We start from the raw sequence: 21,336 nt of genomic DNA, 5'->3' as shown, positions 1-21,336 counted from the left end.
TGCCAACTTGCCCCAGCTTCCTCCCTCATTTCCACTTAAGCAGGAAACAGGAGATGAGAGTATCTCACATCTGCAAAATGCAACCCTCAAGTCTATTAATAGTATTAGTTTAAAAGTAGAAATGGGACTGGTATGTCAGCCTAATCCATTAAAGGGGAAGTCACCCCCCCCCCCCCAAAAAAAATCTTGACAATAATGTTATATGTGACCTCACTAGTTTAAACATGACATTCTGATTAATATTACATTTGTGGAATATGAGTTAGGCCGCAAAATCCAGACGTTTTTATCCAGCTCAGGGGGCGGCCATTTTGTCACTTGCTGTCAAATGAATATGACATCAATGTTGCTCAGGTCTCAGGTAACAACCAATCATAGCTCAGCTTCAGACAACTGAGTGAACTGTGATTGGCCGTTGCCTGAGTCATATTGATGTCATCTTCAATCGACAAAGTGGCAAAATGCCCCCCCCCCCCCCCCAGGATGGACAAAAACGGCTGGATCTTGCTTCATAACTCATATTCTACAAATGTAATATTAATCAGAATGTCATGTTTAGACTAGTGAGGTCACATATAACACATTATTGTCAAGAAATGTTTAAGGTTGCTCCTTAAATTGAGTGAAAATACTTAACACTTGTTTTTAAGATGATTTAATTTACCTTGAAAATGATCAGCGACGAGGGCCTTGTTTACCTTCCATTCTCAAAACATCAGTCATAAAACCCAATTCGAATACATCCATTATACATGTAGGTGACTCACTGCACTCGCTTTGTTTATTGGTCCTCACATTTTGATTTTGATCAGTGCGCCGCTGTGCCTGGGGAGGTGGAACAAGAGCAACAGGTTGATGATCAATCCTGGCTTTTAGGAAAGCACCTGGAACCATTCCATTATAACTCGGGGTCACTGAGTTGTATCTGGAGGCTTTCCTTTCTGCCGCTGATAACAATGTCGCTGCTTTTGTGCAAGCTACGGCTGTACACACTCATCACTTCCACTAGAGAAGCACAAAGGAACCTGAAAAAGTAACTGTGATGGAATATTATTTTTAATGGAATGTTGGATTGTGTGACATAAAAAAAAAAGAGAGCTAGCTTTCCCCTTTTTCTAATCTGACAAATGTTCTCTATGAATGCTGTAGGTGGTGACACTGTGGTACCGGGCCCCAGAGGTGCTGCTGCAGTCCAGCTACGCTACCCCAGTGGACCTGTGGAGCGTCGGCTGCATCTTTGCTGAGATGTTCAGAAGAAGGTGAGACTAAATGTGACGTGTGTTAACGGAAGTTCGTTCTGCACACACCCTTTACAGGGGAAGTCAACCTTCAACATTTCTTGACAATAATATGTTACATGCATTCTGATTAATATTACATTTGTGAAATTTGAGTTATGCAGCAAAATCCAGCCGTTTTTATCCGTCTCAGGGGGCGGCCATTTTGCCACGCGGTCGTCTGAAGATGACATCGCAGTTGCTTAACAACCAATCACAGATCACCTGTTTTCTGAAGCTGGCCTGTGATTGGTTGTTACCTGAGACCTGAGCAACTGTGATGTCATTTTCACTCGACAGCAAGTGGCAAAATGGCCGCCTTCTGATATTGATAAAACCTGTTGGATTTGACTGCTTCACTTATATTCCACTAACGCAATTTTAACTAAAATACCGCATTTAGACTAGTGGGGCTGCATAGAATATATTGTCCAAAAAATGTGGGGGGTTGACTTCCCCTTTAAGTTAATTAATACACTGTACCAGGTGCAAATCCTCAAATGGAGGAAGTACTGTTATAAATTGCTGTCAGACAGTTATAGTATTTCCTCAAATAGTGGTTTTCCCGCTAATAGACCTCGTACCCCAGTTAGTTGCTAGAGAGAATGCTGCCATCCACATAAACAGCCCAGTTGCTAACCAAAACAGCAGCACATCGGATATAATATTCCCCCCAATAGATGCCTTCCAGCTCTTGTTTTTAGGTAAAGGTCAGCATTCAAGTCATCCTATAGTTGTATAATTGCAGCCATGTTGCGCATTGAAGTTCTAAATTGTTTTATAGGCAAATACAGTTCTCATCATCTCATCCGCTGATTGGTTGTTTCCTCAACTTGTGTGCGGTTCATGAAGTGACATCTGTTTGCTGCGTTTTGAGATGTCATTACAGTTAGCTTATCAAACTATTCCAGTAATGACTGGCAACTCGCTGTGGTTGCAGCACACGATTCGAGCCGCCGCTTCTTGATATACAGTAGGTGTTTGTCAGTTTGTGGTCTAACTGACTTCCCAACGAAAGCAGTCCCGAGCCGATAGCATAATTTTCCCCCAAAACACATTCAAACGCGTTTCTTCTTCACGTGCATAAAAGTTTTTCAGGGTCGCCATTTTCATTTTAGCGTCTGGAATATTAAAGATTGTAAAAATGTTTCTGTTAACCAACAGACCGTAATGGTCTGTTTTAGTGCAGATAAGTATTGTGGCAATTTATACTTCCTTCCCCAACCGTCCCCACACAGCCACCACACACACACACACAGACCCGCAATGTGTGCAGGGAGATGCAGTGGAAAGGCAAAATGTGACTGAGTGAACAAGTATGCACAGGAAAGAGAAATCTGAATGAAACAACACAGTGCTGTTCCCTCTGCTTTTGACAGAGATTTAGTCGCTCCTCTTGGTCTATTATGTTCCAGCTTAATTCAAACGGCAGCTGTTGTCACATCTATTAGACTTTCTGATTCATTAGTAGTCCCCTAATATCTTATATTCCTTGTACAACTCCTTTGTTTGATGTCCAGAATTCTTTTTGACAAATTGTCTGAGGTCCAACAAGTGTAGTAGCCTACTAAGTAATGACACGTCACTTTTTATACTGTCCAACTGTGCCTAAAGGACTGAAAGCTCGGCCGAGAACACTGTAATGGACACGCGCACACACCCACATGCACACTCCCTTGCTCTCAAGGTGATAAAGGTGGCTTTTTAAAAGGCCACCTGTTCGAGATTAAAGGGCACCTGGGAGACGCTGTAAAAGAGTAAGGCAGAACAATGGAAGAGAAAGCTATTGTTTGCCGTCTTCCTGCCGCAAATAAAATATATTAGCCACTGAAATTATTTATCTGAATTGTTTGTATTCATCAGATTGCATCCTGATTGACATTCCTCTGCACTCAAAATGAAATTTTCTTTTTGTTCCATTCTGGCATACTGATCGATGTCGCTCTTGTGGGATATGAATTAAGCAGCAAAGTCCACCCGTTTTTATGCATCTCAGGGGGCGGCCATTTTGGCCACTTGCTGGAGACAGAAAATGATACAGTTGCTAAGGTAACAACCAATCATGGTACCACTGTTTTCGGAGTTTGGTCATGAGACGTTCACAAGCCGAGCCGTGTTTGGTCGTTATCTGAGCCCTGAGCTGAACTGTGATGTCATTTTCAGTCGACAGCAAGTGGCAAAATGGCCGCCCCTTCCGATGGATACAAATGGGTGGAGTTTGCTGCTTAATTATACTCCACAAACACCATATCAATCACAATACTGTGTTTAGACGAGTGGAGGCACATACAACATATTATGCAACATACATTTTGGGGGTTGGCTTCCCCTTTAGGGAGAAATTACACTTCTATATAAATAAAGATTACTTGACTTGACTTAACTTTTTATTTTTTTACCAGATTAAATAAAAGATAAGAAGAAAGAAATATTTCTTAGATATAGAACCTTTAATTGTACTTAATTTGAACTTGTCGGTTATTTTTAACTTGATGCTTCAAGCGGGATCTTTCTCCATTACTGTACTCATTGCTTTAATGTGAGGTTTGGGGGAGAGAAAAAAATTAGGGGTGTCAGGCGATTACAATTTGTTCTTATAATTAATCGCATGACTTCAATAGTTAATTCACGATTAATCACAAATTGTATATCTATTGTAAATGTACAATACAATAAGTTTTCTTACTTTTGTTAACATAAAAGTGGAACAATTGTTAAACTAATAGAAATATGGCTGCATCTTTTAGTCGTTGATACAGTAATTTCATAATTCATAAAATTGAGTTTAAAAAATGTACTGTAAGATAAAAAACAAGTGTGATATTGATTTGTGTTGAGGTCGTTTTTCTGCCAGTAGATGGCATAATTGCATTTGCAAGACGTTGGTGACAGCTCGGTGCATTTTTCTTTTCATATTAAGAGCTATCTAATCTTTAACATGAAGTAACTTGTGAAATTCTGAAAAAAAATGTAATTGCAAAATACAACTTGACCCCAGTCTCCACAAATATATGCATTATTATTACATTTATTACTGCTCAAATTTAACGTGGACGTGTCTGCTGCATTGCGACTGGAATTCCTCCAAGTAAGCGGCGGTCATTAATCGCATGTAATTTAAGGAACTTAAAAGTAAATCTAAATTTTGGAAATCGTCAGTCCTTTTTCCTGACATTTTACGATGCAGCGCAAGACGCATGTTCCATCTGAAGAAAATACGGAGGCCCATAAACATCAAGAGATCAGCCCTGGGCAAGTTTAATGCCTCTTGTGATGACTACATTGTTGTGAAAGGAATTTGAGCAAATATCATACAAGTCCACATTTGCATGGCTAGGATTGTGTCAGGGTGAGTCATGGATGGAAGTGAATGAGAAAAAGAAAGCCGCCTGCTTGTTGACATTCCTCTAATCTTAAAAGGTCGACCGTGTTGTGTTAATGGTCCGGCAGAAGCCTCACATCCATGTTGACTTTCTCACAGTCTGTTACGCCAGAGGCTTTTCTGTTGATAAATATCCACCAACACCTCAAGCGCACGTGTATGTTTTACTGTTTAAAATTAGGTGTGGGGGGGGGGAATGCATCACCACATCAAACGTTCTTTTTCTCTCTATTTCCCACCTAATTTGACTTGACACTCACATGCAACCACACACACACACATGTACATACACACACACACACACACAGGCATTCCAGGGGTTGCTGCAGGGGAATGCGGGACAGAGAATATTGGCACTGAAGGAAGCATGACTCAGCTGACTCTCCCAGCCCAGCATATGCTTGTGTGTGTATAAGGGGGGGGGGGCATACGCATTGTACAGTATATGCTCATGCAGGGAAATCATTCCAGTTTTGCTTCATACGAGCACAACGTCTGCAAATGTGGACCGGACTCTTGCCTGTGTGTGTGTGTGCATGCCTGTGGCCATCGCTAAAACCACAGCAAGTTTAAAAATGGACCTCTCAGAATTATCAGCCCTACTTGTTTTGGCAGGATGACTTTGCTGTAGGTGAATCTTCAAAACTGGCTTGGTATGATCTGATTAAATGGCTTAAAAAACTGTTCAGAGGCCTGTATAGTTTGAAGAAGCCATAAAAGATAAAAAATAGCGGCTATGAATAGCTGCAACAAATTCCGTATTCATTTAATAAACACTTTGATGCATGTGATGATTACTGTAGCAAGTGCCAAGCCACAGTCTGCCCGGTCTAACTGCTTACCTTCCTCGAAGCATCGTTCTTACTTTTGCAAAGATGAACGGCAGCAACTCAACAGTTGAGTTGGTCTATCTTGACATCATCTGTTATGGGCTAAAAATAAAACATGTTAACATATTTTCAGAAGCAGCACATTTGTTGGGCACAAAGGGTATTGTTCAAATTAAGCCTTTGACATCAACACCTCCTTGTTTCCTTCAGCAGGAAGGTCTAGTTCCCATGCGTCTTTCTCTGTTCGGATAATCACATGTTGCTTTCGCACGCCTCTCCCTCCTATTTTATGACTTACATTCACCGAGAAAGCGAGTAAGCGCGCTTAGGCTTTTTCCGTCCCGTGCTACCGACGGCAAACTTGGTCTGATGCTGACTACTGGAATTTGCGCGGGTGCCAAAGCAGGCATGGACGCCCACGGCCTTCCGAAGACGGGCCAAAGCCACAGGAACCACCAGCAGTCTTGCTGCCGCTCTCCTCCCTTTTTCACTCGCGTTACCAATACAAGTCCACAGTATTTACATATATATTTTGCTCATTTACAATCAGAACTAGGTCAAGAAGTACAGAACGAACGCTTTGTATGAGCTACATAAAATCTGTATGAACACCTCAACACTTACCATTGAGCAGGAGCGAGCGCCAATCAAATGTTTCTCCTCCTTTGCAGACCTCTATTTCGTGGTAACTCAGATGTTGATCAGCTGGGGAAAATTTTTGAGTGAGTATTTGCATATCAGTATGGGTGACCGTTCACTTCCTTTGGAGTGAATGATTAGGAGGTTTGTCATATCCACTATCATCCCCACAGTGTTGTTGGGGTACCTTCAGCAGAGGACTGGCCACAGGAGGTGGCCCTACCACAGAGTGCCTTCACCCCACAGCCTGCTAAGCCAATAGAAGACTTGGTTCCTGACATAGACGAACAAGGGCGGGCCCTCTTATTGGTACGTATGTATAAAGTAGTATTGAAAACGATTGGCAGTACCTTGACTTACGAATTTAATTCATTCTCTTAACTCGATTTAATCGTGTATGATTTTTTTTTTTTTGCGCATTTAGTCTCTGTCGCAGAAATGGACTATCCAATGGTTAGGGCAGGGGTCTGCAACCTGTAGCTCTGGAGCCACATGTGGCTCTTTAGTCCTTCTCCTGTGACCCCTTGTGGATCTAAAAAAATATATTATTATAATAAAATGTATATAAAATATTCTTTGAATGAATTAACAATTTAGATTAAAAATGAATAATTAAATATTCCAAAATGTCAGTTTAAAGTTACAAGACAGATGAAAGGTAGATGAAAAGGTTACCTAAAAAGGTCCAAAAAGTGACTATAAAATGTCCAAAAAGGCAAACGAAAAACGTAAAATTACCATATAATGTACACAAAATAACAAAAAAGTTGGATTTTTTTTAAGGCAGTATAGAAATTGTTCAAAAAGTAACTATAACATGTCCAAAAAACAAAAGAGATCAGCCAAAATTACCATCAAATGTCCACAAGATTGCCAAAAATGTCAGAAAATGTATAGCTAAAAGTAAAAAATAAAATAATATAACCATAAAATGTCCAAGAAAGGAAGAGAGGCAGAAAATTATTTTGTCAGAAATTTGACAGAAAGGCATTTAAATTACCACTAAATAAATAATCCAAAGACAAAAGGTAGAAGAAAAAGAATCTCAAAGTGTTTCATATTTTCAGTTATGTTATGGTGCACCTCGAATTTGCTCTTTGGCCCTCAGTACATTAGACTAACACTAACACACTTTGGTTATTTATTTGGCCTAAAATGGCTCTTTTGACAGGCAAGGTTGATGACCATTGCTAACAGCCTCTCAAATATCCATATTCTGTCTTTTATGGTCACTAATTTCCTCTCTTTTATTATAATAATTTACCAGCCAATGCAATCTACTGCTCGCTTAACAATCTCACCATGTTGTTTGTGGTTAAATTAAAATAAATACAGTAAATATATGGGGCGCCTCAAAACATTATTTCCAGATCAAAACATTTTATTTATTTATTTTTTTTACATGAAAATGAAAGTCTCCAACGTTTTCTCAGTGAGGTAGCTGGTGTGCAAAATCCATGTCATGTTTGTGCCATCGCCAACTATTGGCCTGGCATGCATATTACACCTGCTTGGGGATCATTTTGATGTCAATGCTGATTTTGTTGTTGTTGTTGTTGTGTGTCCTCTTATACAGCAATTCCTCGCCTTCAATCCCTCGAGGAGGATATCTGCATTTGCAGCACTTACCCACCCTTATTTCCAAAGTGTGGACAGCCTCAGTAGAAGTGTGTATGCGGCTCAGCCTATCCCCAGCAACAAGCCCACTATTGAAGAGAGGACTGCCTGAGAGTCCTCCTTGTCCCTCACCGTGTCCGTAAAAAGTATTCACCCGGCAAAACTCCATCTTGATCATGCTTGATTGATCAATCAAACAGATTTAAATGATGACTCCTAGCGCAATGATACAAGCTATCAAGTGGATTAAATTGAAGTATGTAACACAAAAATGATGCAAGACAAGTATTCATCTGAAATTATAGTATGTCAAAGTTTTGGAATATCTACCATTTGTATTTGTCACTTTTAATGTTACCATTTTGCCACTACTCAAAATTTGATCTTTTAAGATTTGCTTCCTTGTTTACAAGTTGAACATAAGATCCAGAAGATACAGTACGTGTGTATGAATTACCAAAAATCACGCATCAAGGTGTATCTACCTTAAATTTAATCCACTGTAATTCACCGTGTTAACAAAGCATGAACGATCGGGTGGCGGGTGCAGTATACGGTCTTAAACCCTTCTAGGAGAGTCCTCAGGAGGTAATGCTAGGATTGAGGACATCCCACCCCCCCGGATATGCACAAAAGCTACCCTCCTCCATGAACTGATGGATTGAAATCGCTGCTTTTAGGTTCTAAAATGTTGATGATTGACTACGTTATCAATGCAAAGACGATTCTATGACTGGGACTAATCAGTGGACGGACTGTAGACTCCATGCAGCAGCCACTGTGTGACCAGTGTTGAGGCCCTTTCAGTCTTCTGGATGCCTAAAATTGATTTTTCTTCTACTTTTATGGACTTGCGAAGCACAAGCATGGTCGCATTTACGAACACGTCGAGTGTGCACTGATGCTCCTGTAGACACCAAACAAATGAGTCATGACTAACTGCCACTTTGTGCCGCCATCATTGCAGGCCTTGCAAACGTTATACTGCCATCCAGAGGTTGCCCCGCGCAACTGCAGACCAGTAGCAGGATTCTAATGGTCGTTGCAACTTTGGGGGTCAAGCACACTTAAATTCATTCATCGTCATCATGGGCTGATTCCGGTGCTGCGGCAATGATGGAAATGAAATGTTCTTGCCACTCCCTTGATGTTTCTGACGGTGATAGTTAGCCATCAAGGTCTCTTGAAACCGTTTTTTTTTTTTATATTCACAGTAACGCACACGCCTGCAATAGGTGGCACCAGCACAATTCATCAATACATTTGGCATAAAATTACTCTACCAATATTCTGTATTTAATTTTAATTTTATTTGCTAAGTCTTATATGCATGTTTTATCAAGTTGTGTACTTGATTTTTAAGATGCCAGGGCACAAAGTAATCTTCCACCAACTCTATAGAGGATTACTGAACCTGTGTACGGATGAATTGACGATGTACGGAATGTATAAATGGCTAGATGACTGTATTGTACTGTTTGTAGTGCAGCAGTAATTATAGAAACTGTTTGATATTTGCATCGTCAGCCCATAGAAGTGTCACAAAAGTGGATCAGGTAGCATAGTGAGGGTCAGTGGAATGTTGTACGGCAAGAGTATTTTGTCTGTTGAAAATGTCTGGCGGGTTCTGCGGGTGCTTGTTGAATTTCTTTCAGCTTGACAGTGGCTGAAAATTGATGTGCGTGTTTTTTTTTTTATGCACAAATATCTTAACTTTCCCCCCCCCCCCCCCATTATTTCCCGTAATGTTCAATTTGTATTTTTTACCAGCAAGGGAAAAAAAGCAAGTTGCAGAGATGTATTTTTCTATATTGTAGTTCTCGCAGAACAGTAACATACTTTAACACTGGTGTACTTTCTCTAAACTGGTCGTGCTGCTAGCACACACACATACATACTTTCACACATACACACACAGACACACAAAGTCATTCTTTCTCAGGTTTTTTGGTATGGGTGTCCAAACCTTTCGCACAGTTTTGCACATCCTCCGGCTACTAACTGACCACATTGCAACTCTTTCAGGTTCTCTTCAAGCTGTCCAATGATCATGCCATTGATCATATCCTACTGTCAGTCCTATTTATCACGTTATGTTACTGTAGTCATTACTGTCTGAATATAACTGCCTGTATGAACTGTGTTGCCACAAAAGCAACCTTTTATTGCTAATTGGTGAACATAATCCACAAATCGTTATCATCTTGATTAAGCACTGTGTGAACATTCTGTTTGGAAATGACTCATATCTGTCGTGACATACTCGTACAATGCAATGAAAGCTCAAAATATATAGATTTATAGAAGTTTTGGTAATGACTGCTTTAGCCTTTAAACTTGATACAATCACTGTATATATATTTTTTCTTAGCCAGTAACAGTATCACATTTCAAACATGAGCAAAACTGAATTCCGCAATTGAGCTTTTTAGAGGTTTCTCCAGTTTGAAACTTTAAAGCTCGATCCACTTTGCAACTCAAATCTCACATGTTCCTGCGTCACATTTTCGTGACTCGGAACACAACAATCACGGTATTATTGAATGAATTCAAAAATTGGTGTCTTCTTATTGTTTACCAGCTGAATAAAAAGTCGCTTTTTATGAAAATTGTGTTGCGTTCTAATTATACATGACATACATTTCGTCTGCAAATAAAGGGATATAATAAATGAGGTCTAGGTGTCATTTGGAAGTTTTACAAATGGATGGCACAGCAGAGTTAAAGGTAGCAAGAGCTGCAAAAAGCTACAAACTGTGGCATGTCTGACACCTACAAAAAGGGGGTTGGTTGCATGCAGTTGCTCAACACGGAATGTGAGCAAGACTGCTACTCCATGAGCTGTGTCTACATTTCTATAGATAATGCTCAGTTTGACCCTATCATTTGTCAGCTACTCATTGAACTTTAATTTTATTATTATTATTTAATTGTTGTGCTTTTGGTTTGCAGTGATGTGAAAACTACAATAACAGGAGATTGTATAGGTGTCTCTAATAAAGTAATAACGGGTTCAGATGGCGGTAATGGGGAGTAAAGTTATCATAGTTAAGTTTTATTATTATTATTATTATCAAAATGTATATAATTGACAGGCGGGAAGGATCCTTTTACCTTCATAAGTAAATTAGTCTAAACTTGTTTGTTTTTTTATCATTACTGTAGCTTTACTTATTAATTACACAATGTATTTTTGCTCCTTCTTCCAGATAGTGGATACCATTTTTTATTTTTTTTTAAACAAAGTTTTTGTACAATCTACATGCAATCTAAAAAATGACCAGAGGGTGGCAGCAACGCCTCAGATTTACTTAGCCCGACTTATTATTAAACGCAGAAGGAGACAAAGCGTTTAGCAAGAGAAGTGGTTTTGATGTGGCCACTAGCCAATATCGAGAAGAAAACACAAATGTTCTTGATCTTTGCTGGATTCCTCCCCTATATTTAGGTCAATATGGGCAAGAGAGACAATCGAGTGGTGAGTTACTGTGTCATGTTTTCGAGTAAATCCGACAAAATAGCTTGCGACCAGCTCCGTTCAGCACAACAGAGCGCTTATGATAGGCCTACACTACTGTTAATTAAACCAAAGACAGAATTAAGCCAGCATCCCCCATTGAAGTGAAGCTATTTTTTATGTTGTCATTAATTTCACGCCGCTTACTTTAGCACTACTGCACGTAGCTGCAGAAGAATGTAAAATTAGCTCTCTATATTTGGACAGTATGTTATTGTGTTGCATAGCTGGGTTAGCTTTTAATACGCTAGCACGACTTGGATGTCGTTCACGTCATAATAGCGATACAAAAAAAAGGTGTAGCCCTTAAAAAACAACATATGCCATGGGGATTTTGATTTTTGTTTAATGTACTTGTGTTACTGTTAACAAAGCTTCTGTCATGAGATGGCGTAAAGGCGGTCCTCGACCTACGCGGTCTCAGGTTGCCATTGAGTTTGCGCAGCGGCGTAAGAATACAGTAATTTGTCACGTGGCACTAAAGTGCACACTCAATTACTGCTGTACTTATTGTTTTTCTGTTAGTTTTATATTTATGAAAGTTTTACATCCAAATATTAACACTAATTATGACATTACTACTGTAATAAAAAAATAATACATGTTCATGTGTTAATAACACTGCTGTTCAAATAATTTATTTTCCCTCACGGTTTAACTGAAGTATCTTATCAATTTTTTTTTTTTTTTTTTTACATGTTGTTTACATAAGATTTGTTAAATGTGCGGTGTGTTTAACATTCTAGGCCTACGTAAATCCAATCGCTGCTGCACGATCCAGGGGGCCGGTACAAAACTCAGGACCGACCATACAGGATTATTTAGGCAGACCTCGACCAACATGGTGGGTATAGGAGAGAAACACTGTCGAGTAAATCATACAGTGGAACCTACAACATCAAATACAATGTCATGTGTTTGGATTTGTAGACATAATTTAAATGGGTATTTGATATGTGGAGATTTATGTGATTAGAATGTTTGATATTGTTCGTCCAGTTTCCCACCTTGTTAAATCATTGTTGATAATTGTTGTGTGTCATCAGGGAAGAGATAAAGGAACAGCTGGAGAAGAAGAAGAAAGGCTCACGAGCCTTGGCTGACTTTGAAGACAAAATGAATGAGGTATGAAAATCGACATTTCTCTTATTCAAAAACATTGTGTGTTCATTTAAAGCAATTACTGATGAAAATAATCATCTTGAATTTTAGATGTACAAGTTCTTGTTAAAAAATGTCTTTGTTCACAGAGATGGAAGAAAGAGCTGGCAAAGAACCGTGAAAAGCTTTTGGGTGCAAGCGACAAGGACAAAGACAAAAAGACAGCAGAGCGGGAAAAAGAGGAGAAGAAAGATAAGAAGGAGGTGCAGTATACACACGTTTAAAAAATCACTTGCTTAAATATCCTTAATATGTCATGCTAACCTTTCAATCTGTGTCCAGAGAAAGGAGAAGAAGAAGAAATCCAGCAGGGTGAGGGGAGACCTCCAGTTTTCACCGCACTTCTTGTCGTTATATTTAGTCAAGTTATTCTTTCTTCAAACGAGCAAGTTCCTTCAAATCTAATGAACCCCGCTTTTATTGTGTTCTGCTCAAGCATTCTTCATCTTCTTCCTCCTCCTCATCGAGTTCTGATTCCTCCAGCAGCTCCTCCTCAGAATCTGAAGATGAGGTAAGCCACAACCATATGCTTTTCAAGCCGAGGGGCAGTCACAGTACATATTTACAGTAGATACGGTTCAACCCAGAGTCGTTCATACCCTGGCCACATTTGAAGTTAAAGGGAACTTAGTTTTCTTGAATGTACCCCAAAAGAAATAAATACGTGGTAGTTGCTCGTATGTGCAATATGTGCGGCTGCATCTGGAGTGTGATCTTATTTTATTGAATGCATGTTTTTTTTGTTTGTTTTTTATGGGGAGGTATCAGTAGTGAACTGTGACCACTTCATCTGAACGTCTGTCTGTGTGTGTGTGTGTACAGCTCGAAAAGAAGACTGTGAAGAAAAAGCGGAAAAGAAAGAAGTCATCAGCCAGGAGAGCGTCGGATGACTCGGATGCAGACTCGGATGCTGAAAGAAAGGTCTTTTTCTTTCTTCCTTCCAATAACTGTGAGACTTATTTTGACAAAATGCCAACATTCACACCGAATGTTCTTTTTGCCCCAAGAAGAGAAAGAAAAGAATCAAGGAAGAAGGCAATAGCAATAAGGTGATTTAAAGCTTGTTCAATGCGCCGACCTACACTTTGACGTTGTGCATGCTTAATTTCTTCAAATTCATTATGAATCTTGATTAAGGTGCTAAATGTTGTCGCCTAGGATGACAAAAGCCGTCGAAGGAAAATAAAAAGTGAGGCAAAGTCGTCTGCCGAGTCAGATGGAGATGATGTGGTAAGCATTAAAGAGCCACATCAAAATACTCAAATGATCCACAATGACGGCACACTTTGCACTTGACACATTTTGTTTTGGGGGGGCAGGTTCTGTGTCATCCAAATTTCAAGTATGGATTTTATGCATACATACCACAGGAAGATGCAATGATGAAACTCAATAAGCAATTTGAAAAGTCGAGATATCACTGTAATCGACAATGAAACATACATTACAGTTGGGGATAGACCGAGTAGAAAACTTTAGGGAACTGTTTACTTGCTTAACACATGCTGATGACCCTGGACACGCCCTGCAATTTTTTAAAATACATTTTAAACAAATCTGCCAATTCTGTATGTCAAAATTGAAAATATTTTTTTACGCTATTTTCTCTTTTACTGCAAATGAATATCGGCTTGAAATATCGATTATCGGTCTATCACTAATTACTTTTTTATGCTGTTGGTTAAAGTAGCAATAAGGAATCAAATATTTTCACAACTCTTCTGATGAAACATCGACTTAAAACTAGTTGAACGGTACCTTTGCCATGGCCTGAGGGGGGCCTGTATAATTTTTACTTTGCGGTGGATGTTAGGAACACTGCCACACAAAAAAAGAACACTTCCCTTTTTCCCCATTCGTTACAAAGACGGAAGTAATTTTTTGAGTTAAAAAACAACACAATGCGCTTGTTCTCATGCAAAATGTGGTATTCTTTCAGGCATAACATTACTGCTTCTGTCCATTAGGCGCCGCCATAATCAACATAAACTGAAAGTTCCTTAGTGTTGCTTTAAGGCTACTTAATCGCAGTCAGAAAGTCTATCCTTATGAAACAGTTATTGTTTTATTGCAAGACTTCCTTTGTTTCTGTGGTTTTTATTTGGTTTCCTCCTCGCAGGCTGACACCAAGAAGAAAAAGAGAAGTAGTGAGGAAAAAGACAAAATCACAGTAAGAATACCGTACCAAAGGTTCCAACACTTTGACACAAGCTGTTTTAGCTGACAAATCCAAACTTCTTTTTTTTTTTTCTCAACACAGGACAAGTCAAAGAAAAAGCGAAAAAAGAAGCACAAGAAGCACGGCAGAAAAAAGAAAAGGAAGGCGGCATCTCAGTCGGATTCTGAGCTGGACTAGCTGAAACTCGACTGTTCACTACTCGTGCTTATTTTCGCTTTTATTTTTATTTTTATGTCACCAGAAGCATCCAGCTCCGATTTGGGCAATTGCAGTGCTGTGCTGAGGTTGTGAAGCCTTTTCCAGTGCGACTGAGCTCTCCCTTTGAGGAGTTATCTGCTTATCTTTCGCATGTGGAACGCAACGCTTGATGGCATGCCAGCCTCATATTGAAGTTGGACCTGTACGATAAAACACGTCTCCGTTCGTTGCTGCACAACAGTGCCCGTGTATGAATTGGGATTTCATGAATAAAGTCACGTTTTGGCCGTCATTGCGGTTACTGAAGGATGATGTTTTGAAGGGTTATCTTTAGTAGCCCAACTACCTCCATCCATCATTTGATGTTACTGTTACCTGCCATGTTTTATTTTCATTATTAAACTGCTGAACAGGCAACCAACCTGGTAAAAATGTGGAAATTGACTTGTGTTAATTACATTTTTATCTTTGCCTTTTACACAGCAAGGAGTAAAAGTATCCAACCGTCCCGTGTTTCAGAACTTCCCTTACACACAGGTGTTTTATTTGACACCACTGTAAACTTACCTGTCAAGATTTGACTATGGCTTTCTAACCAAGGAGGCGGTTAGATGAAGGCAATATGGATGCAAAGCTTCAAAAGTCCATTTTCAAAGTTGTGCTACATTTAGGGGCGTGGCTGACTTTCGCAATCTGAATGTCACATGATGGGGTGGGTGTGATGTAAAAGTTGGTTTCGGTTTTCAATGAAGAGAAGTGAGAAGATTTAACCTGACACAAACACAAGTGTGCTGATTGACCTTCAGGAAGCTGCGGGGAAAACGAGGCAAAGTAAGTCAACACGCATAACTTTTTATTTTGTCACTGAAATTTGGACTAAAAGCTTCAGATTGTTTTCTTGCTGGTCATTTTACAATATTTTGGTTGTTGTGCACTCCAGATGTTGAGGCTCAGTGTGTGGCTGGCATTCGGGGCGGTTGTGACATGTAACGTCACATGTCCCGACGAAACTATCTGCCCTGAGTACACGACCTGCTGCCGGACCAAGCAGGGATACAGCTGCTGCGGATACCCCGATGTGAGTTCACACCAATTATTTGAAGCGCTTTAGTGCTGGTTTTAATTGCATTTCCTGGGAATGTCCAGGCTGTGTGCTGCCCCGACTTGGCCCATTGCTGCCCTCCAGGGTTTCGCTGTAACTTGTTCTCCAAGTTGTGTGAGAGAGTCACCAAGTCATGGATGGACTCTAAATTTCAACCAATGTTGGACACCAATAACATTGAAAAGGTGAGTGAGTGGCAGTTGTATTAAAAACTGTTGGCACTTTTTACTTATACATTTATAAACTACAACCACAATAACGTGTTCAATGATTATCTTTGCAATACACACTACATGGGGGGGGGTGTCATATTTGGTCTTATCTTTAATTATTTCAGACAAAAAACATTGACGCACAAGAGTATTTTTGTGGCTTAAAGTAAGCCTGTATAATATGTAGCAATATGTTTGTCATTGTTTTATTATGTTATTGCAGACACATGTTCAAGCTGAAGTCGATGCCAGTGGCAGCGAGCTTGAGTTTGGAGTCATCCGCTGCAGTTCTCATTTCTTCTGCCCACAAGGCACATCTTGCTGCAAAGGATTGTCACCAGAATCCTGGAATTGCTGTCCTTACCCACTGGTATGGATCCGAAATTAACTTTCAGTTTGTTCAAACATGGCCAGAAAATTAATATCTGGTGTCAACCTGCTATAGCTGAAATAAAAGGAGTACAATTTCAAAATAACGATTATTAGACTTGTATTCATTGGAAATATTTCTGTAACAAGTTTGTTCTAACAGTAGACTGCCTTTTGATTTTCAGGGCCAGTGTTGTGCAGATGGTCAGCACTGCTGTGAATATGGATACACATGTAACATCTCCCCCTTATCATGTACCAGAAGAAACATGAATCAAACCACAAGGTGGATACAGGAACATGTTCAAAATGGGCAATGACACTGTTGTTACAATTCCCATTCTCAAATAGAATGTACTTTTGAATCAACGACATAGACATTAGACATTAGACATTTCAAAATACATGTGTGATTGTTCTCCTTTTTATTCATTAAAAATGTACGTCGTTAGCGTAAGTTCCATCTGAAATAAAAATTCGCTGTCGTGATCTAGTTACCTCCGTAGAAAATTGAGGACCCCCTCTTGCTTGTTTTATTTTGTAATAAATTAACGGAAATGCTACGTCACTTTGGAGTAATCACTTCCTGCAATGGACGTCCACGATTACGCTCTGTGTAGAAAGATGGGACAACTGGAAGAGCTTAAAGCATTTATCTCCGAGCGACTTAAGGCTGTCGCTTCTGAATTATTGGGTGCTGTTGACAAAACGCTAACCGAATACGAAGAGCAAGCACGCCGCTTGAAGGAAGAAAACTGTCGACATTGTTCGATTCTGGATCTTCTCATTAAAGACAATAAATTCCCACGGAAAGGTTGGTTCAACATTATGTAGACATACAATGTAACAAGCAACAGCGTCACATTGTGTATAAAATATAAATGCAGTTCGCCAGGCGTCTCTGATCTAGTAGCTTTTTGGACGCCATTGGCCATCAGTATACATTCTTGAGTACACATAAAAGTTTACTTTTGGTATGCGTTTGCTTTCATTTACTTTCTATTTTAGGCGGAATACATGATACGCGGAATAAGTTGCCAGAAATGTGTTTTTTCTCCTCCTGTAGCGCATGTGGTGTACTCAAGGTCTGTTGTCCTGTGTCGGCCACGATACTTATCGTAGTACCAACACTGACCTGTTGGTAGCAGCATAGTCCAACTGACCATCCTGAGAGTTTCTTCTTCTTGTAGTTTTATGGCGTTTGGCAGACATTTACATGCATTACCGCCACCTACTGGTATAGCGTGCTCCCCCAATGAAAAATATACCAACGATTAAACTACTACTGTTGTTGCCAACAGCAAGTGTATGTGGTCTGCTCTAACATCCTTCATGTCTCTAAATCTTTCTGCTACCCCACTACTGTCTTAATTTGACAATTTCTTCATATTTACATGATATAAACAAGCTTATTTTTTTAATATAAAGTAAGGAGTTGAAAGTATCGATATCAACAGTTCATTAACATCTAAGGACGATTTAAGATCTTCAATCAACCTAACAATACATGCATGTTTTTGGAATGTGGCCAGCAGCCGGAGTACCTGAAGAAAACCCACACACGCGCAAAGATAGCCTGCAAACTCCATACGGAAATGCCGCAGCCCGGATTCAAACCACCGACTCTCACAACTGTGGTGAGGATGTGCTAATAACTCGACAATGTATTGAATGACACTATGCAACAAAACAATTTTTGTTCCAAAACATTCAAGTATTTATTTTCGTTCCGTCTTCTCTCCAGCAGGACCTGGTCCTGACCCAAATGTATCAAGTCCTTCACGTAATGTGATAAGCACATTTAGTTGATAGTCGAGAAACTGAGCTTTCTCATCCACTAACGTGAAGCTCTTTTTGTTTACAGACGTGGAGGGTACCTTCACATCCTACACAGAATTTCTAAACTTTGCATTAGGTGACAACTGTCCCTACTGCATAAAGCCCACTCCGGCCACAAAGTTACATTTGACGAAAAAGCATTATTCCTCTGCTATTCATTTCACTGACAACGGAATAGGTAAGCATCAACACAGAAATGTATTTACATAATCCTGCAATGTTGAAATGTTAATGATGTCCGATTAAAAAAAAAAAAATTTCAGGGAGGTTCATTATTCCATGCACGTGCAAAGATCTTATCCAGAACAGATGTCACTATCATTGTCCTTACTGCGAGAGGATTTTAACTCGGAGATTTAACTTTGTGGGACACATTTCTAAGAAGCATGGTAAGCAATTTGAATTGAAAAATCAGTTTTGATCTAAAATAATGTGAGTGCATTGAATGAAATATTTCCACTTAAAAATATAGTATGTCGATATATGTATGTATAGGCTCATTTATCACTACTTGCTGCTTCATTAACTCATTCACTGCCATTGACAGCTATAGACGTCAAAAATTAATTTGAGCTATTTTTATTAGCTTAAAATTTTTTCCCCCATTTTTGTTAACAAGAGTATGAAAACCTAGATTTTTTGGGGGTACATTTAGAACAGATATAACATTTTTGATTAATCGTGAGTTAACTAGTGAAGTCATGCGATTAATTACGATTACAAATTGTAATCGCCTGATGCCCCTAATTTTTTTTATAATCTTTTCTTTAAAAAAAAAAATCTTTTTTTTTTTTAGTATATATATTTTTTAAGAAAAGATTATTAAAAAATTTGGGGCGTCCGGCGATTACAATTTCAAAACGTAATTAATCGCATGGCTTCACTAGTTAATTCACGATTAATTACACATTTTATATATGTTGTAATACAAAACAAATCTAGGTTTTCATACTTTTGTTAACAAAAGTAGGGAAAAATGTTAAGCTAATAGAAATAGTTGAAATTAATTTTTGACGTCTACAGCTGTCAATGGCAGTGAATGAGTTAAATAGTATTTCAATGCTTGTTTAACGCATTTATTTTCCTATGTGCATTTTTACCTTACAGGATTCCCGATACATCATCCAAACCAAGGCGCAGGTACGTCTCCAGCAGTGTTTCACAACATTGTACATTAGAAAAATGTCACAGCACCAAACAAAAATGTAACAAGTATACATTGTATGTGGAAATACGCAGGTTTATTAGGTGCCTTCTGCCGTCTAATGGAAGAGCATTTCATTGTCCTTCCAATTTTACTATCATCAACAGTCTCTTAAGTACAGCAAATGTAGTTGGGTCTAAAATTTGTCCTAATGATATAGAAATTTAGACTTTATAGATGTTCAGTGTGGAAAATAGATGAACAAAAAAAACACAGACATCTAATGTTAAACAACAACAAATGTAACAAATTTGATTCTGTGCATCATGATGAAAGCTCTTCCTCTGCTTCCTCCTTTAGAAATAAATGATATGCCATTCAGCCCTATTTCTGAAGCGGATGTTGCACCCACTTCTGATGTCTGGGGCCAGCAGGAGTTTGTCTTCCAGGATCGAAAGTTCCCACTTCTTCCAGTTAAAATTGAAGCACCCCAGTATAGTGGACGACAAAGTCTTGGGCTGCATAGGGACCAAGACTCTGCCTCGAGTTTTCTCTACGCGGACTCTTCTGCCCAGCAATTCAACGAAATAGAAGTCCCTTCATCAGGTGTGAAACCACTCATGTCAAAGACGACGACGACGACGACAAAGAAGAAGAAAAAGCAACTCAGGAAGAACCCTTTAACTCTAAACAGAAAACAGAAACCTGCCATTCAGGGTGACACGGGAGTGTATAGATGTCAAGTATGTGGAAAGACTTTCCATTACACCTACACACTGAAATCGCACGTGTGGACTCACTTGAGAAACAAGTCCCTTTGCGGGATTTGCGGCAAACAGATGAAGGACGCCGAGAGTTTAGTGCAACATCTGGAAAGCCATACTGTGAGGAAGAAATGTGGATTGTGTGGCAAGCAGTTTTCTAGTGCCACCCGGTTGAAAGATCATTGGAGGTTTCACAGACGGAATCCTCTGGATGTCATGACGTTATCTTAGAACACATCCTTTTTCGAAACTGCTTCTCCCCGTGGAGGTCATTGGTTGAGGTTGTCAGCCAATCACGGCACTAATAAACACTTATCTATACAAATTCACGCCAATGGACTATTAGTCGACAATGAACCTGACATGTTTAGAGAATGTGGGAGGAAGTCCACGCAAACTCTACTCAAAGACACACACACTTCATAGATTAGATAGATTGTAGATATGTGTATTGTGGCATAAAGTGTTAGTTGTAAATAATTCATATTTGTAATATTGTTACTGCTACAATTATGCATCCTCTTTATGTGAAACTAGTAGGGTAAGACGAGTGTAATGGCTTTGATTCGAAATGTAAGGTAAAGAAGAATTTGGAACATTAGATTTTTGTTGTTTATCATGTGTCATTTTAACTTTGTCTTTTAAATAAAATAAAATAAATATTTAATAAATGTGGCTTCCATTATGAGGTTTTACCAGGGGTGGGTTAAGCAGAGGCCAGCCATTCAAAGATGAGTTAAAAAATAAAAATAAATATTTTTTAAGTTAAATGGCTTGTGTTATTACAAAAAAACGACAATACTCAACTGGAAATAGATTATAGCCAATCTAATGAAAGCATACATTTCGCCACAGACATCTTTTACGAGCTAGTTGGCTGGAACAAGGTTTGTTTTGCCCGACCAATCAGAAGACGGAAAAGACTAACGTTCCTGTGAGGCGAATCTGAAACCTGATTGGTTAAAGAAAAGGTATGCCAGAGAGCGTTACTGATTCCGAAGGCCATGGATAGATTAGATTGACGGAGAATGACTGAAAATATGATTGGAGGAAAAAAAAGTGCAGCGCAGCCGAAAGAACGCAACGAAATTAAGAAAATATAGTTT

The 21,336-nt window shown here is 39.2% G+C and overlaps 4 protein-coding genes across 9 annotated transcripts in view; all 4 read left to right on the top strand.

The window, feature by feature from the left end:
• The window catches only part of cdk6 (cyclin dependent kinase 6), a 30,780-nt gene extending 20,426 nt beyond the window's left edge, over window positions 1-10,354 (top strand). For both annotated transcript variants that reach the window (XM_086062642.1, XM_086062643.1), the window contains 4 exons: window positions 1,150-1,259; window positions 6,161-6,211; window positions 6,302-6,437; window positions 7,705-10,354. In XM_086062642.1, coding sequence (XP_085918768.1) covers window positions 1,150-1,259; window positions 6,161-6,211; window positions 6,302-6,437; window positions 7,705-7,857 — 450 coding nt within the window. In that variant the 3' untranslated portion in view covers window positions 7,858-10,354. The remainder of the gene's footprint in view (window positions 1-1,149; window positions 1,260-6,160; window positions 6,212-6,301; window positions 6,438-7,704) is intronic.
• Window positions 10,355-11,078: 724 nt separating this feature from the next.
• On the top strand, window positions 11,079-15,106 carry fam133b (family with sequence similarity 133 member B). Of its 2 annotated transcripts, none has more exons than XM_086063167.1 (11): window positions 11,079-11,223; window positions 12,009-12,106; window positions 12,309-12,387; window positions 12,513-12,626; window positions 12,706-12,735; window positions 12,860-12,934; window positions 13,246-13,344; window positions 13,434-13,472; window positions 13,582-13,653; window positions 14,543-14,593; window positions 14,684-15,106. In XM_086063167.1, the coding sequence occupies exons 1-11, from the start codon at window positions 11,200-11,202 to the stop codon at window positions 14,777-14,779; spliced, it is 777 nt and encodes a 258-aa protein (XP_085919293.1). In that variant the 5' UTR covers window positions 11,079-11,199; the 3' UTR covers window positions 14,780-15,106. The 2 variants fall into 2 exon arrangements, with proteins under 2 accessions (XP_085919293.1, XP_085919292.1); XM_086063166.1 differs by having other exon boundaries at window positions 13,431-13,472.
• Window positions 15,107-15,370: 264 nt separating this feature from the next.
• Window positions 15,371-17,051, top strand: LOC147157879 (progranulin-like). Its single transcript, XM_086063168.1, has 5 exons — window positions 15,371-15,631; window positions 15,741-15,878; window positions 15,947-16,087; window positions 16,338-16,484; window positions 16,669-17,051. Exons 2-5 carry the CDS (start codon window positions 15,741-15,743, stop codon window positions 16,801-16,803), a joined length of 561 nt encoding a protein of 186 aa, XP_085919294.1. The 5' UTR covers window positions 15,371-15,631; the 3' UTR covers window positions 16,804-17,051.
• A 2-nt stretch (window positions 17,052-17,053) lies between these two features.
• LOC147157878 (uncharacterized) lies at window positions 17,054-20,891 on the top strand. 4 transcript variants are annotated; one of them, XM_086063165.1, is made up of 7 exons: window positions 17,054-17,297; window positions 18,019-18,120; window positions 18,231-18,266; window positions 18,348-18,500; window positions 18,586-18,711; window positions 19,430-19,462; window positions 19,827-20,891. In XM_086063165.1, the coding sequence occupies exons 1-7, from the start codon at window positions 17,075-17,077 to the stop codon at window positions 20,459-20,461; spliced, it is 1,308 nt and encodes a 435-aa protein (XP_085919291.1). In that variant the 5' UTR covers window positions 17,054-17,074; the 3' UTR covers window positions 20,462-20,891. The 4 variants fall into 4 exon arrangements, with proteins under 4 accessions (XP_085919291.1, XP_085919289.1, XP_085919290.1 ...); XM_086063163.1 differs by having other exon boundaries at window positions 18,228-18,266; window positions 19,827-20,890; XM_086063164.1 differs by having other exon boundaries at window positions 18,016-18,120; window positions 19,827-20,890.
• Window positions 20,892-21,336: the final 445 nt, after the last annotated feature.

Source organism: Leptonotus elevatus, chromosome 19 (genome assembly GCF_054856555.1).
Source record: "Leptonotus elevatus isolate MCC_2025b chromosome 19, RoL_Lele_1.0, whole genome shotgun sequence".
NCBI classification, from domain to species: Eukaryota; Metazoa; Chordata; class Actinopteri; order Syngnathiformes; family Syngnathidae; genus Leptonotus; species Leptonotus elevatus.
The sequence above is the reverse complement of the archived record's forward strand: the minus strand, read 5'-3'. Positions and strand labels throughout refer to the sequence as shown.

Excerpts from the sequence above, each read along its gene's own strand:
- fam133b (XM_086063166.1), top strand. The coding sequence starts at position 11,200 with ATGGGCAAGAGAGACAATCGAGTG. Across the intron at positions 12,935-13,245 it reads CCTCAGAATCTGAAGATGAG|CTCGAAAAGAAGACTGTGAA; the intron begins GTAAGCCACAAC and ends GTGTGTGTACAG. Across the intron at positions 14,594-14,683 it reads AGGAAAAAGACAAAATCACA|GACAAGTCAAAGAAAAAGCG; the intron begins GTAAGAATACCG and ends TTCTCAACACAG.
- LOC147157879 (XM_086063168.1), top strand. The coding sequence starts at position 15,741 with ATGTTGAGGCTCAGTGTGTGGCTGGCATTCGGGGCGGTTGTGACATGT. Across the intron at positions 15,879-15,946 it reads GCTGCTGCGGATACCCCGAT|GCTGTGTGCTGCCCCGACTT; the intron begins GTGAGTTCACAC and ends GGGAATGTCCAG. Across the intron at positions 16,485-16,668 it reads ATTGCTGTCCTTACCCACTG|GGCCAGTGTTGTGCAGATGG; the intron begins GTATGGATCCGA and ends TTTGATTTTCAG.
- LOC147157878 (XM_086063162.1), top strand. The coding sequence starts at position 17,075 with ATGGACGTCCACGATTACGCTCTGTGTAGAAAGATGGGACAACTGGAA. Across the intron at positions 17,298-18,015 it reads CAATAAATTCCCACGGAAAG|CAGCCGGAGTACCTGAAGAA; the intron begins GTTGGTTCAACA and ends GAATGTGGCCAG. Across the intron at positions 18,121-18,227 it reads CACCGACTCTCACAACTGTG|CAGGACCTGGTCCTGACCCA; the intron begins GTGAGGATGTGC and ends TCTTCTCTCCAG.